The sequence below is a fragment of the Carassius gibelio genome, chromosome A14 (assembly GCF_023724105.1).
Source record: "Carassius gibelio isolate Cgi1373 ecotype wild population from Czech Republic chromosome A14, carGib1.2-hapl.c, whole genome shotgun sequence".
In the NCBI taxonomy this organism is placed as follows: domain Eukaryota; kingdom Metazoa; phylum Chordata; class Actinopteri; order Cypriniformes; family Cyprinidae; genus Carassius; species Carassius gibelio.
Window position 1 is genome coordinate 25,304,352 of NC_068384.1, and position 17,141 is coordinate 25,321,492.

The 17,141-nt window shown below is 38.1% G+C and overlaps 2 protein-coding genes across 5 annotated transcripts in view; both read right to left on the bottom strand.

The window, feature by feature from the left end:
- LOC128026950 (ligand-dependent nuclear receptor corepressor-like protein) overlaps positions 1-8,463 on the bottom strand; it is a 473,072-nt gene extending 464,609 nt beyond the window's left edge. The window contains exons 1-3 of one of the 2 annotated variants that reach the window (XR_008186576.1): positions 8,232-8,463; positions 7,271-7,343; positions 4,352-6,608 (exon numbers count right to left, since the gene is read on the bottom strand). Coding sequence is in view for 1 of the 2 variants with exons in the window: in XM_052614252.1 (XP_052470212.1) it covers positions 5,555-6,608; positions 7,271-7,343; positions 8,232-8,394 (1,290 nt within the window). In the remaining variant the exon portion in view is untranslated. Of the gene's footprint in view, positions 1-1,518; positions 6,609-7,270; positions 7,344-8,231 lie in introns of those variants that run through there. The other variant, XM_052614252.1, reaches the window with a different exon arrangement.
- LOC128026946 (ligand-dependent nuclear receptor corepressor-like protein) overlaps positions 1,519-17,141 on the bottom strand; it is a 450,432-nt gene continuing 434,809 nt past the window's right edge. For 2 of the 3 annotated variants that reach the window (XR_008186574.1, XR_008186575.1), the window contains one exon: positions 1,519-1,792. The gene's annotated coding sequence lies outside the window, so the exon portion shown is untranslated. Of the gene's footprint in view, positions 2,830-17,141 lie in introns of all 3 variants that reach the window. The other variant, XR_008186572.1, reaches the window with a different exon arrangement.

Consider the following 17,141-nt stretch of genomic DNA (forward strand, 5'->3'; position numbering starts at 1 on the left):
TCTGGCCAGATCTCTTTTGATTTGTAAGCTTTGTCTTCTTGATGATGGAAGATCAGGAGACTTGCTCATGGCAACTAACGTTTCCAGTCTCTTACGGGAACGTGTCTGAGGGGATCGCTGTTCAGTGGCTACATGCTGTTGTAAAAGCTCATTAAGGTTGTAATCTTTGTCACTACTGTTGTGTAGCACAGTTGTTATAATTTCTGTCAAATGTGTGTCATCTGTCTTGGATATTTGACTAGCATGGGCAAGAAGATTTTGTTCTTTCTCTGAAGGTTGGATACTTCTGAACTTTTCAGTGACTCTATCAATTAGATCTAAAAAAGACCCACAGTGGTGGTCATTCTCCTTCTCTGCTTGTGTAGACAACAGTGCAACCTTTTCACAACATTCATCAGGAGATCCCACATGAAGAGGGGTGTTAGAGTACAAAGCTGTATCTTCATCCTCAGTTCTGTGAGGTAAGAGAGGAGGTGGTGCCATGTTTAATGACTTGCAGTCCTGAATTTGTAGGATACTGGACTTTACCGCTATTTTACAGTCCAGGTCCACTGGCTTTGGTGATAGTGGTGGTGGGGAGGGGCTACGGCTTCCTTTATGGCATCTATTGTGAGAGTTACAATCACATTGATGGGTGATTAGAGTTTCTTTTACAAGAGAAATGTAGTTATGATCACCATTGTGCTGAAGCTGGCATGAGGGTAGTTTTGAGTGAGCACAACAAACAGTGGGGTTAGAACAGATATCTTGCCCAACACTTGCCATAGATGTATTTTGGCAGGCATTGCCATGAATGTTCCTCAGACAGACGCATAGAGGAGAAAATGCAATCGTTGGAAGCCTACAAGCTTTTCTACAACAAATGCCAGCAGTTACTGAGCAGTCACTTAATGTAAGTATTGGGGCCTCATTAAGTGATTTTTTATCAGCATGGCAACTGAGAGATCCAGCCGTAAACTGTCTTCTGTGAGCATCCCGCAGTGTTACAGAGATGTTATAATCTTCCTGCATGTCCTTTAAAATATGACAGAGTAGCAGTCTATGATGGGAACAAAGCGAAGACAGGACCTTCTCCAACACAGTGACTCTCCAGACCACTGGAGCTTTAGAACCACCTTCCTTCTCCAGCCTGGACCGGTCTTCCACACTTGGCCCTAAGGAACTACATAAATAAATTGGTTTAAGTCATTACTCAATCACTGACATAATTAGCTTTTCATGAATGTGAGCTGAGCTTTTTATTTTTTACTCTGTTGTAATGTGCACAACATTTGAATTGGATTAAAATTTTAACAAAATCCTACCAGAAAGACATATTACAGAATTATAAAGTTTGCATAGCTGTATTTAAAAGAGCACTCCTAATCTCCTTAAAGGCACCACATGACATTGGATTGCATGTTATGGTCATATATATGCAGAATTAAAAATGTTTAAACGCCACTGATTAAGTAATATTCCACCTCTGTCAAGTTTATGCATGTTTTCTAAATTTACAACAAAGTACAAACAACTCTGTACATGGAACATTTTTTTATTGGTAACTTGAAGGCAAAAGGATGGCGATTGTAGCAATGCTTACACTCAGGAAAACTATAGAGAATATTTAATTATTTTAAATCAAACTTGAATAAATTTGTTTCCTGATGAATCAATGTGTCTCTTGATAAAACCAATTACAAACCAACAAAATTTGCAGGCAATATGTTGTCTCTTTGAAATTAAAATAAAACTACCCCAAGGGGTAATGCAGGTTTGTTAAGGGATGGAGGGAAACGTAAAAAAAAAAAAACTGCAATTTTAGGATATAAAAACACACTGGAGTAATATGCCTTCAGTATTTCTATCTTATTACAATTAATTTAATTCTCGCTTTGATTAACCTTACCCTAATCCTGAAATGTTACAAATGAGACGACACCAAATATGTTTAAGACACAAAAACGTGCTTAAATGACCAATTAGCTTTTAGTTTTAGTGCAGTAAAGAATTTCACATATCAATGTGCAAGAGCAAAAAAAAAGTGCTTTAACACAAAACCAACACAACATTTAAACTTCCTATTCTGATTACATCGAAAAAAAAAATAACACAACACACATACAATTAGATATTAGAGGGAATAATGCAAAATCAATCATAGTGCAACAAATATGCATAAATAACTGATTGCAAAATGATTAATATCCTGCATCCATTATGAATATGAAATTAAACATACTTGGAAAGGCCTAAATTGGTGATACTGATCTATTTAATTATCCATCTATAAATCAAGACAAACTTTTTTGAGGGGGGAAAATGTTAAACCCAATTTAAATAATTTTTATTATGCCTTTGTGATCTGTAACCCCTCCCGAATATAAACTTTCCCAATAATATGTGAGAAAACAAATAAATTGGCTTTGGATGAACCATATTTGGCTCTATAAAAGAAACCTAAGGGCCCTTATTTTGAAATAAAAGAGCAGTTCTAACACTATCATGCGCTATGTTTCAATAGGACTGTTGTTACCCTGAGAATAGTAATGCTTTTGGATTGAAATTATACAGGACACAATATTAAGAATTATTAGAACACAAAAGAGAAATAACAGAGTTCTGCATTCCCCAAACCAAATGAAAAGGAGAATGCAGCACTGACAATAAACGTGATTAAAAAAAATCTGCATGACATTAACTCTTACATGACCACCCTTTACATTAAAAGTGAAAATGTGCCTGTGACATCTATACCCCCCCCCCTTTTTTTTTTTACATTGTTAATTGTGGTAACAGTATATAAATCCACAATACAGATTATATACAATCCGAAGTAGTATAGAAATACTTTTTTTTTCTCTCCAAAGATTTATGTAAAACTGCTACTGGCTTGCAAAATAACTGAGCAGTAGCTGTAACAGGCACTGTTGTTAAGAGCAGTGAAGAACATTCGGGGTGGCTTGATCAATGTTTCCAAATTAAATTTAAGAATATATCAGTAAATCTGTTCTTTCTTTAAGGATAAGGGGACTTTAACTTTAAGGAACAACAAAAGGTAAATAATTTACAGAACATTCACAACACAAAGATAAACATTAACATTGTATATCGAAATGTTTATGTTTCCAAAGCTAAAAATTAACATTTCAGCTACACTTTGCAAAGCACTACAATTATACTTGTGAATAAGATAAGTGAAAAAAGATGCCATTAAAAATCAGTTTATGGCAATATTTTTCATAGCAAGAACGAAACAAGAACCTGTATCACAAGTATGTGTGCAACTTTTGTAAAGTGCAACTATATATTATATACAAGCTTCTAAATACAGTAAGAAAAAAGTCCATACTATAAATATAGTTGAATTACCAGTATAATGAAATGAAACTGTTGTATAATAGGCCATAGAACATCATAGTAATCAGTAGCATGAACAAAACAACAACCAAGAGCAGCAAAACTATAGAAGCCTTGTCATAAAAACAAAGCAATTCAGAGCAGCACTTGAATAAGGCTTTGCATTTCAGTCCCATGGTATGTGCATTATGAAATATGGACAAGGAGAAATTTTGATCCAAGTTCGGCAGCACTCTACTCTGAACTGCTTCATTCATGGAGTGTCTAAGTGGAGAGGCAAAATTACCCTGAACTGTTTTTGGTTTCAGCAGGCAGATAATGCAAGGATGTCTTTAGTTTGTGGAACAACACAACATTATAAAGAAGAAATTCAATTCTGAAAAGAGAATATTGAGTGAGGATTTCAGTTAGGATTGGGCCGATAGAAGATGACATTGTCCATCGCCAATGGCTGACAGACATCATGATGTTGAGCCAGCTAAAATTGAGGTGAAAATGCATTTAATAAAGACATTTTTCTTTGCTCGAGTGTAAACTCTTACCTACACTCACCTAAAGGATTATTAGGAACACTTGTTCAATTTCTCATTAATGCAACTAATCAACCAATCACATAGCAGTTGCTTCAATGCATTTAGAGGTGTGGTCCTGGTCAAGACAATCTCCTGAACTCCAAACTGAATGTCAGAATGGGAAAGAAAGGTGATTTAAGCAATTTTGAGCGTGGCATGGTTGTTGGTGCCAGACGGATCGGTCTGAGTATTTCACAATCTTCTCAGTTACTAGGATTTTCACGCACAACCATTTCTAGGGTTTACAAAGAATGGTGTGAAAAGGGAAAAACATCCAGTATGCAGCAGTCCTGTGGGCAAAAATGCCTTGTTGATTCTAGGGGTCACAGGAGAATGGGCCGACTGATTCAAGCTGATAGAAGAGCAACTTTGACTAAATTAACCACTCGTTACAACCGAGGTATGCAGCAAATCATCTGTGAAGCCACAACACACACAACAGCAGAAGACCCCACTGGGTACCACTCATCTCCACTACAAACAGGAAAAAGAGGCTACAATTTGCACAAGCTCACCAAAATTGGACAGTTGAAGACTGGAAAATGTTGCCTGGTCTGATGAGTCTCAATTTCTGTTGAGACATTTAGATGGTAGAATCAGAATTTGACGTAAACAGAATGAGAACATGGATGCATCATGCCTTGTTACCACTGTGCAGGCTGGTGGTGGTGGTGTAATGGTGTGGGGGATGTTTTCTTGATGTTCACTTTAGGCCTCTTAGTGCCAATTGGGCATCGTTTAAATGCCACGGCCTACCTGAGCATCGTTTCTGACCATGTCCGTCCCTTTATGACCACCATGTACCCATCTTCTGATGGCTACTTCCAGCAGGATAATGCACCATGTCACAAAGCTCAAATCATTTCAAATTGGTTTCTTGAACATGACAATGAGTTCACTGGACTAAAATGGCCCCTCACAGTCACCAGATCTCAACCCAATAGAGCATCTTTGGGATGTGGTGGAATGGGAGCTTCGTGCCCTGGATGTGCATCCCACAAATCTCCATCAACTGCAAGATGTTATCCTATTAATATGGGCCAGCATTTCTTGTTGAATCCATGCCATGTAGAGTTAAGGCAGTTCTGAAGGCGAAAGGGGGTCAAATGCAGTATTAGTATAGTGTTCCTCATTATCCTTTAGGTGAGTGTATATCTACCCATTGCATATTAAGATCTCCCACTGGTGAGTTAAAGAGATGTTACAGTCATTCTATCACTAGGCTGTCACACAGACACCATAAAAATAATGTTGATAGACTTCAAATGAAATGACCAGTCACTACATAGACTAATTAGTGTGAAAGCTGCATAAAACAATCGTCAAGCTGAGATTAGCTTATGTATGAACAAAACCTGAATATTATATTTCTTAGATTTAAAAGAGTAATTAACTTAAAAATCAACAGTGCTTTACAATATTTTAAATATATTCATATAGATACCCACAGTGAAACACCTGAATAGATTTTTTTTAAAGGCATGTTTTGTAGCTTGATAAAATGTACCATTAAACCTGTTCAAGTGTATCTTCGAAGTCTAAATGAGGTCCTGACTGCATGTTTTTTAATCCTTGTTGGCTGTAGTTTAGGCAATGTTTAGTTGAAACCATTTCTATGAAATAGTTGAGGTTTTGGTTTTGAGTTAAGACTGTTTGTAGGCAGTAGATGAGGCATTGGTTGTTGTCCCTGACTTTCCTGAGCCTGAGGTTGCTGCTTCAACAAGACGGAGCTTCTTTTTTGGTGGGGTCTTGAGTGTGCCCGTTCGCTCTTTGACTTTGTACTCCAAGGTGCTGTGTGGCACCCCATAAATGCCCTGAGCTTTCGACACGCTCATCTTCCCACTAATCACCATGGCTATGGCCTCCTCCAGGATATCGTAGTCATATTGCCGATAACGGCCCCGCTTTTTCCGTGGCTGCTTGTCTCGGCGGTCATCATCTCCGCTGTCAACCACACTTCCAGTGACGCTCCCGCCAATGCTCCCGTTCTTCATGATCAGACACAGTGGAGGCAGGTCACCCTGGAGTAGATGTGACTCGAGGCCAGAGTGGCTTTCCATCAAGCCCTGTTTAGGGAGAATGGTCTTCAACTTGTGGAAAGCAGTGGACCCATCAGAGGCTTTGTTGGCTTGGTATACAGCATCCACCAGGCCAGCCAGATCCAGCTGGGCTTTGGGCTGAGCACTGAAGCATACCTGAGGGACTCGGATGTGCACAGCTGGCCCAGCAGCAAGACTCTGAGGAGATGTTGCAGTCTCAGTCCCGTCGTTCTGCTCCCGTAGCTGCGAGACGATCCTCTGCAAGGTTAAGTGGTGAAGGTATGACGAGGCAGTCACGGCTGCCGGGAACTTTAGCTCGGTGTGCTCTGGTGATGTAAATTTACATTTTCTTACTTCAGACTGCTTTGACTGTGAGTGAGCCCATGCTGCTACCTTCTGCAGGACTAGTCGAGTGTCATTGGTTGGGGACACTGCCTCTGTGCCCTTGCCACTGTCACCAAAAATCGATGGTTCCCCTGCCTTCCACTCTGGCAATAATGCCTCTGTCTGAAACTGTAAGGTTTTCTGAGGTATCCCGTATAGTATGGCTGCTTTGTGAATATCCAGTGATCCAGACTGAATATCTTTCAAGGCTTTAGAGAGCAAACCTTCTGCAAACTCAGAGCTGCGATCCAAAAAGTCCTCTCTGATTGGTCTCCTAAGGGGAGGTGAGTGGGAGGATGAGAAATGTACTGGTGAGCAGACCAATGACAGGACGCACTCAGGGTCCACTCCTTTACTGCCTTGTCTTTTGGTAACATCACTCACTTCTCAATTGTCTGTATAACACAAAGCCTTTGAGTTTGTTTTTGGCCTTAGGTTTCAAACGATACTTCTTGGAAGGACAGTCTCTCATCAATTGTGTGGAGAAAGACAAGCGCTTATGGGATTACTTCCAGTATCTTTGCAATGCAGATGCATTTTGTGCGACTCTGGTGTCTATTTTCTCATGTGAAAATAATATAGCATAAATCAACGAATAGATCAAACAAATGAATAAATACAGGCGGTACAAAGGAACAAGTAAAGCCCCTGACTGCCGATCAATGTGACGTTACCTTCCAACAAGTTAGAAAAGAGTCAACCCCTTTGGCAGTGCAACAAAACCACCACTAAGTTGTACATAAAACACATCAAATGAATCAGGAGTAGAATTTGTTCACACAAAATAATTTATCAATTTATATTTTCTGGAATAAAAAGCTCATCCATATTACTTGGGTCAAAATATTACCATTTTAGTACCAAATTTTTCTTTGGCTTTGGAAGGATGAAGAAAGTCAAGAACAGAACTTGGTAAACAAAACCTGAAGTACTCACCCTGAAAACATTCTTTGAGTAGTTTCATTTTCTGCTGATGTGTTTTTCTTTGAGAGGTCAAGTACTCCATCAACTATAAGAGGTAACAAGCAAACAGGGGAACGTGTGAGAGATGCACTGAATGAAAACAGATTCACTCTCTGACAGCAGATGACACTAAACTGCAGAAAATGCAGCCATTACCCTGGAAACCCCATAAATAAAGCAGCTATTTTCTAAAACGTACTTAATAGTCTAATAATTTTCAATTTTTTTTTTTTTTTACATTTATCTGGACTACAACATCCCCTAGATATTATTTGAAAGTGTTTTGATTCTTTATTGTTCAGTCACACTTTACATTAGGACTTAATTATTTAACAAACTGCCAATGAAAATTTCTTCGAAACATTTATCTATCAAACACGTTATTAAAATCAAAAGTTGCAACTGTGTTATTTAATTAGCTAACATGAACTAAGACTTGTATTTTTTTTTCAAAGATTAATAACTTCTGTAGCAAATGTAGCTATATGCTTTATAGTTCTTTTGCACTTTAATCTGTGTAAAATGTTTACTTTATATATTTTTCTGTATTGCTTTATTGTATTTAAATATTCAGTTATTTCTGTTATAAGAAAAAAAGTTATTAAACCTGTTATACTGTATTTTTTTTTAACTATATTTCAACATCGTGATAATGCCGTGATAAAAGTATTAGCAATTAATCGCAACATGAGAAGTTTATACCGGCATATCCCTACACTCAGTAAATTGACCATTAATTCAGAGTTCTGTGCCTTTCAATGATAAGCATAATAAATGAAAGCCAATAGACCAGATTCTCTGAAAAGACTGAAAAAAAGTGTCTGAATATTAACAGTGATACTGTTTAATATTGCAAAGCTACAAACTCCAGAATCTGGTCTTTTGAATTGAAAACTGTTGTCATTTCCATAAAAAAATAAAAAGCCTTTATTACCTTGCAGGGCCTGAGAAGCTCGGCTAATGGTGAGGTCCAGAGGCCCATCACGATCCGGCTGATTGGGGAGAAGCTCGGAGGTTTCGCTAAGGACATTCAGACCCTCGTGAGCCTGGCTTTTACATGCATACTCTAAGGCAAACCTCCGAATCATCTTGCGCATCAACTCCTGTGCCACCAACGGTACGCTGGAATCGCAGCTCTGAGGGAATTCTAAGAAATTGAACAATAAAAGAAATAGTTGAGTATCTCATCAAATGGTTTCTTATATAAAAACACATTTTCTACTTTTATTACATATTTTTCAATGCATTTCAGAATTTAGAGTTGATTAACTGAACTTGCATTGTGTACAAAACAACAACCGTTACACAAATCTGAAATCTCTTATTCTCTCTCTCTCTATTTCTTTCTCTCCTCATTCTCTTCTTGCTCTCCCTTTCGGTCCTTATCATACATTGTTTTGAAACGTGTACATACACAAGCTGTCACAATTCTTCCAACACCATGGGCCAAATCATGTAAAATCTGACATGCAATATATTACTTCAGCATAATAATATGGTTAATGGCATTATAAAAATGCATAATATATTGATAAATTAACATTTCTTAACCAAGATGTGGCTCAAAGTACCAACTTTATGACCAAAATTGTTTATTAGGCAATTTTTTTAAAAATATAATTAAACAAGTTAATCAGATAATTTACATTTACATTTAATCAATTAGCAGACACCTTTATCCAAAGTGACTTACAAATGAGAACAATAGAAGCAATCAGACCAACAAGAGAACGGAGGACCTAGTAACACTGCCGGGTTCAACCCCGGATACGCGTTGCGTGAACAAAAGCCAGATCTAATGCCATGTCGAAGTGACTCTTTTACCGGCTGTTTTGAAGGAAGATCAACATTCGCAACGAAAAAATATGTGCAAACTGTAATGAAGAAGAGATCAGTTCGTTTGCTTGCTTCAGTGGAAGTATGACGTTCCTAATGTTTTCGACTCATACATTACACGTCACGCCCTGATGTCACATGTAGTTACGGGATCTTTACGGGTTGTGTGTGAAAGCACACACATATCCCGGGTCATCACTGGCAGTGTGAAAGTGCAAAATCTGGTGACCCGGGAACAATTGCCAGAACACTTTACCCATGTATTTGCTGCAATGGCAGTGTGAAAGGGGCTTTAGTCTAGAACAGAACAGAACACGTAGCCAGGTTTTTTTGTTTTTTTTTTCAAGAATGAGACGAAACAAGAAAAGAAATGATAAATGCTAGTATTAGTTGGTTAGGTGCTGGCGAAAAAGATGAGTCTTTTAGATGTTTTTTTTTTTTTTTTTTTAAATGAGTAAAGACTGTTCGAATTGAGATTGGGAGGTCATTCCACTAGCTGGGCACGGTCCAGGAAAAGGTGAGTGAGAGTGATTTTGAACCTCCTTGGGAAGACACCACATGGCATCGTTCACTTGCAGAATGCAAACTTCTGGAGGCCACATAAGATTGAACTTGCAAGTTCAGGTATACTGTTGCCGTGCCAGTGGCCGTCTTGTAGGCAAGCATCAGTACCTTGATTTTGATGCGAGTGGCAACTTAATGGAGTAAGCTGAAATCACCAGCAGTTCTGTCTTAGCAAGGTTGTGCTGAAGGTGATGGTCATTCATCCAGCTAGAAATGTCTCTCAGACAGGCGAGCAACTACCGTCGGGTCATCTGGTTGGAATGAGAAGTAGAGTTGTGTGTCATCAGCGTAGCAGTGATAGGCAAAGCCATGCTTCTGAATGACAGATCCTAATGACGTCATGTAGATGGAGAAGAGAAGTGGTCCAAGTACTGAGCCTTGAGGAACCCCAGTAGCAAGTTGTTGTGACTTAGAAACTTCACCACTCCGCTAGAACCTTCAGGGTGTCTTGGAGAGGTAGGACTTAAACCACAGGACTGCGGTTCCAGAGAGGCCCATCTTTCTGAGGGTGGACAGCAGAATCTGGTGATTAACAGTGTCAAAAGCAGCAGACAGATCCAGCAAGATGAGTACTGAGGATTTTGAAGCTGCTCTTGCCAGTCGCAGGGCTTCAGTAAACGAGAGAAGGGCAGGCTCAGTTGAGTGGCCGCAGTGAATTAACTCTAAGACATAATAAATACATTCAAATACATAATCTGTAGGTCTCATATGAGCAACATTGCAGTAAAATGTTAACAGCTCACAATGTTTTATTAAAGAGATTTATCATTCAAAAATGAACAAACTATGGTTTTTAATAGTGGTGGGTGATATGACCAAACTCTTTCACTGTAGGAATATCGCAATATACCAAGTATTGATTATAATCGCATATACAAAATATGAAATATAGACATTGTGTTAATTTTGTTAATATTGTGACAATATACCGGAATTGGCGATACCCATAATATTTAAAATGAATAGGACTCTTCTGATAACACGACAAAAATACTTCACCGCCAGTTCCTGGTTGACCTCCCAGGTAGCATTATTGCGCCTTAATCAAACAAGGTGCAGCGTGTGCTCCGCAATTGAACAGTTGAAAGTATTTTTATTTATTTATTTTATGTTAAAAGGGTCGTATGATGCAGTTTTTGAATTGAGGGGGGCTGGGGTCCGGGATCCCCCATAAGGCCCCAAAAAAATGACCTGGGGGGGGGGCCCTGGTTTTTCATTAAAGGTCCCCTTCTTCGTGATCCCATGTTTTAAACTTTAGTTAGTGTGTAATGTTGTTGTTAGAGTATAAATAATATCTGTAAAATTCTAAAGCTCAAAGTTAAATGCCAAGCGAGATATTTGATTTAACAGAATTCGCCTACAAAAAATTACCCGTTTGGACTACACCCATCTAGTGCCTGTAGTAATGACGTCACTAAAACATTTTTTTTTGACTAACCACCGCCAACATGAATTCACAAAAAGGGGGGCGTGGCCTTGTTGCGCTCCGACGGAGAAGAAGGAAGAGCTGTTTGTGTTTGTCGCCATGTCGTTGAAACGCTGTTTTTTTTATTTTTTTATCTTGGAGTCCAATCATCTTTGTTTGGGCTTCCCAGGGACGCTGTACTTAGAGATTAATGGTTACAATTTATGTTTAACTCGGTTCCCGAAAATTATAATGCACATGTAAAACTATGTGCAGCTCATTTTGCTGAGGACAACTTTCTCAATCTCAATCAGTTTAATGCCGGATTTGCACAAGATTATTCTTCAAAGATGGAGCAGTTCCCTCTTTGTCTGGAGAAGGCGTTGTTTATGGACCACAACTGGTAAGTGCATTTTATTATTTACGTTGGTGCGTTTAACAGTTTCTGTAACTTATTACACGAAGGGCAACGCTGTTTAGCTTTGTTAGCTAGATGTTAGGGCTGTGCAAAAAAAAAACGAATGCGGTTTTCATGCGCATCTCGTCAGTAAAAACGCTCCTGTGACTATAAATACATCTCCAGCACGTGCGTCCTAGCCCAATCACGTTACCAGGAGGGCAGCCTGCTCTCAGCTGCTGTCGAATCACAGCACAGGTACCGCTGGCCCAATCAGAACTCGTTACGTATTTCTGAAGGAGAGGCTTCATAGAACAAGGAAGTCATCAGCCCGTTTTTGTGACAGTGAAAACAGCAGTATACAGATAGGTGAATTGTGTTAAAAATACAGTGGGTTTTTTTTACACGCGAAACATGAACACATGTTATATTGCACATTGTAAACACAATCAGAGCTTCGAAAAAGCGCATAAAACGGGACCTTTAAAACTAAAATAGAAACAATATTTGACATAGCCCTATCTATTTTTTTTTTTTATTAAAGTATTGCACTGCCGCTCCCATAAAAAGCCAGTTCAAATTAGATTCATGTGAATTGATAGTGAATGAAGACATCGAAATTGATTAATAGTCTTTCTATTTTCTCCCTCTTGTAGAAACACTATTGTGACAAAACATTTAATGTAGTTTCATTTACCACTATAGAAGTTTACCCAACTATGACAACTTCCGCTAGAAAATATGAAATTAGTTTTTTAATGAAATAAAATGCGTACGTGTGCACTGTTCAAAGTAGTAAATATAGAAAATATAGTAAATGCTCAGCAGCAAAAAAAATTTGAAACACAAAGTAAATGAAATTCACAAGTAAATGAAATTATATTATTATATGAAAAATAAATACAAATGTAAATTAGTTTTTTTTTGGGGGGGGGGGGTGAGGCGCAAGAGCTTTGACAATTTGAAAACTGGAAAAAAAATCCTTTCTCTCTGGAGTGTTCTAAGCTCTTGGTGCATAAAGAAGATTTGTAAGCAGGGCTCAAAATGTACTTTTTTTTTTTTTTACATGGGAAAGCACTGGTGCTCTCAGCGTCAAAAAGTAGGGAGCACCAGCAAAAATTTAGGAGCATCGCAACTACAAATTATATATTTACAGATTTTATCCTTACATTTTTAACATTAATGCTTGGTTAACATTAGCTGTCAATCACTCGGTCACTGCTTTCCGCTAAGTACCGCAAGAAAATAAAGGACTGAAGAAGAGAGAAAATGAAAAGAACACTGACAACCTAAAGTTAAGCTCTTTTTGGCAAGGGTTAGAATAGTGTATGTGGTTTTAAAATTTTACATTCAGCTCTGCCAATTGCACGGAACGGCTGGCAGCTAGGGGTGTGCGATATTAAAACATTATCTCTCTATTTTCTGGAATTTTATCAATAATAATTTGAGTGTTACTGTGCTGATATCTTGAGGACACCAGTTGACAGCTGATTTTTTTTTTTATATTCTTCATATTCTGTGTGGTGGTCAGTTCACAGCAGAGACAGAAATTAATATTTTCCAATAAGTTTAAATTTATTTTTAGTGAAAGGGAGTAAAAGTGACGTGACATACAGCCAAGTATGGTGGCCCATACTCAGAATTCGTGCTCTGCATTTAACCCATCCAAAGTGCACACACATAGCAGTGAACAGACACAAACCGTGAACACACACCTGGAGCAGTGGCCAGCTGCGGCGCCCGGGGAGCAATTGGGAGTTCGGTGCCTTGCTAAAGGGCACCCAAGTCGTGGTATTGCCGGCCCAAAACTCGAAGCCACAACCCTAGGGTTAGGAGACAAACTCTCTAACCACTAGGCCATGACTTCCCAACTTCCCTTTACCTTTTATGGTCATTTTTACCTTAAAGCCATTTTTTCTAAAAGTGTGCATTATCAATTTGAATAAAGTTTTTATATTTAAGTCAATTATAATAAGGTATTTAGGCTGTTATCAATCAAATGAAAATATCAATCAACAAAATTCATCTTTGCAATGCACAGGAAACACAGAAGCTGCATCTGAAATGGCATTTACACACGGAATAATGCATTTAACTTGCAGTTACACATACATAAGTAATATTTTGATATTATTAACAAAAACAGGCAATATAGTGTCTAAAACGTAAGTCTCTTAATATTAACCTTGTTTGTTGAACAGTTGTATAAAATCAATATCACATTTGTAATCATGCTGATTTTTGGAGGAAAACCAGCACTCATTTTGTGATATTGATATTAATTGATGAGTGGTACCCAGTGGGGTCTTCTGATGTTGTAGCCCATCCGCCTCAAGGTTGTGTGTGTTGTGACTTCACAAATGCTTTGCTGCGCACCTCGGTTGTAACTAGTGGTTAATTTAGTCAAATTTGCTCTTCTATCAGCTTGAATCAGTCGGCCCATTCTCCTGTGACCGCTAGCATCAACAATGCATTTTCGCTGACAGGACTGCTGTATACTGGATGATTTTTCCCTTTTCACACCATTCTTTGTAAACCCTAGAAATGGTTGTGCGTGGAAATCCTAGTAACTGAGAAGATTGTGAAATACTCAGACCAGTCCGTCTGGCACCAACAACCATGCCACGCTCAAAATTGCTTTAATCACCTTTCTTTCCCATTCTGACATTCAGTTTGGAGTTCAGGAGATTGTCTTGATCAGGACCACACCCCTTAATGCATTGAAGCAACTGCTATGTGATTGGATGATTATTGCATTAATGAGAAATTGAACAGGTGTTCCTAATAATCCTTTAGGTGAGTGTAGAAGCTTAATGCAGAGAAGATCTTGATAAAGGTTCAAACCGAAACCAAGCCATTCACACAGATGCATATTCAGCTCATTAGACAGACAAATATGACTGCTGCACTCGCTGCAAAACGATCTTTGTGAATGGCGCTTCGGGTCTTTGGATTAAGAAATGCATAAATACATGATGCTGTTTTGTTCACAAATGTTTATGTAATTTCCGAAATGATAGTTTAGATGTAATGCATGATTTTACAAAGCTACTTCCTTGTGTTGACAATTTAAATATGCTGCATTATTTTGGTCTTTGCGCCCTCCTGTGGCCTATACAATTAGACTTATTCAATAAAGACCTATTTAATCTGCATATAAAACATTAGAAATTAGATATTTAATTTTTGTTTTGTGTTTGATTGTTTAAAAAACCTATTAGTTTCTTGTCTCAAATTGTGTTAATTTAAAAATACAGTGCTTAAAAAAAAATTTCTTTTAGTTTTAAAAAATGTGAATAATTATTGATACCGAATGATATGAAAAGTTATATTTTAGCTATATTGGCCAGCACTACTGTTTCCCTGGTTAATGGCAGAATACAAAGCAGTGCAGCACCGGACTTTGACATGCAGCGCTTTAGTTTATTTAATTAAATCATAGCCTCTTGAAGTTTAATCGTCACATTAAGCCAGATCGCAATTCTGGTCTGTCCATCCCCAAATTTAATACCTCTTGATATCATAATTAAGACTTTCTTGTACAATTTAAGACTTTTTTAGGCCTTAAATTTGATCCCACGGAAACCCTGGTTAAAGGGATCGTACAATGTTGCTAAAAAGAACATTATTTGGGGTATTTGGTGTAATTAAATGTGTTCACGCAGTTTAAGGTTAAAAAAAAAATCTGAAATGTGTCGTTTTTTACAAAGCTCATCAATCTGAAAAGTGAGGTGTGCACTGATTGGCCAGCTATGGCCAGTGCTTTGTGATTGGCCGAATGCAAAGCATGCAACGGAAATGTTATGCCCCTTATTATACTGTATTTCCCGGTCAGAACATTGGCGAGACAAGACAAAAACAATAAAACTCATTACAAACAAGCCATTAAATGCATCCAGTGGGGACACAATTATGGATTATAATGACTTAAGTTTTTTTACGTGTTGCTTCGTGCTGTGTAAACATAAAACCATGTCTGCATTTGTGATCTGAGAAATGTCAAACAACAATTCCTACTCTTACGCCAGCGCTTCTCAATTCCAGTCCTCACGCCCCCCAGCTCTCCAGCTCCGCAACATCTTCACACATGGACATCATATTCACGTCACGCACACTTCAGTGCACTTTGAATGCAACATATACATTCACTTTGAACTGGAATCATGGCGGAATATCTTGTGATGTCCACTTCACAGGGAACTTGCGTTCAAATAGAACAAACATCTGAAGCATTAGAAAAACATTCAAAATGTGCAGAGCAGGGGCGCGGGGACTGGAATTGAGAACCGCAGGTATAAATCGTCTATCGGCCCAACCCTACTGTACACATTCACTTGTTGAGCATTTCCCAAACTATAATGCCAGACAAAAATATGTGAAATCCTGTGCAACATTTTGAAATATGATAGGCATCAACCTTTCATTGCATCTAAATGTTGTAGGACTCGCCTGCATTTTAGCTCGCAATCTCCAATGATTTATTAAAAGGCACACTGCTATTTCTACTTAAGTAACAAATTTATTGACATTATTAACTGTAATCAAATTACTTTTTTATATTTAATTTTATATGTTACGCATTCAATTTTTGCGTTACCAGGAAAAGTAATTAGAATACAGTATCACGTATCCCCAACTCTGATTAGATTTATGCAGTCGATCCTAAAGTAACTGCAACCTAATATACCTGCTGCTGTCTGTGCCAATAATGCTAAGAAAACAACAAAGGAAAGAAAAAAATCACTCACTGCTCGATTGGAAAAAAAACAGCAACGGTGTATATTTTAGGGCTGAAACGATTCCTCGAGTAACTTGATTACAAAAAATGATCGAGGCACATTCCTCTGCCTCGAAGCTTCTTTTAATTTATTTTAAATCTCACGTCAGGTTCTTTCGCAATTATTTTTTTTTTATGTGACACAACGCGTTTACGTCACCCACAAAGTGGAAGGAGACACAATCGCTGAGTCCGAAATCGCATACTGCAAGGAGTCAGCAGTGTTTTGATTTGAGGGCGTGGGAAAACGTAAAGAGAACGTCGTTGCTGGTGTCCATTGCAAAATAAAGCTAACATACCACAACTAGGGCCCTATGATTTCCGCGATGCAGAAAATGCGGAGGGAACCGCGGAATCCAGTCATAAAAACGGAATTTACAGTTTAACATGGAATGGCACAGAATTTGCCAAATTTTGAATGAATTAATCAAAAATAGGTCATTGCACTTACATCAAATCACGATTTGGACAAATATCTGTACATATTAAGCCGGAACCGTCTATTTAAATATGAATCCTGCATGCTCTCTGTGTTAACGAATGGCGCAGAAGCACGAGTTCCTTTATCACACACACTGAAGTGCGCGCTCGTGGTATTTCAGCATCTATTGTCTCACTAAATAAGGACGTGAACACATGAACAACATCTCCAGAACTGCTCTGACAGTCACTTCATGAGCATTTGACCATTTGATTTGAGTAAAACTAGCGTCACATCACATACAAGTCCAAATAAAAGTCCGGTTAAAGACTATTGTTCAGCAGAATGTACATAGCCTACTACTAAAAAAAAATTAATAATAATAATCCAACATTATTTTTATTTTTTTTAAGGTTTAATCACACAACATTTCTTCCATGTTTT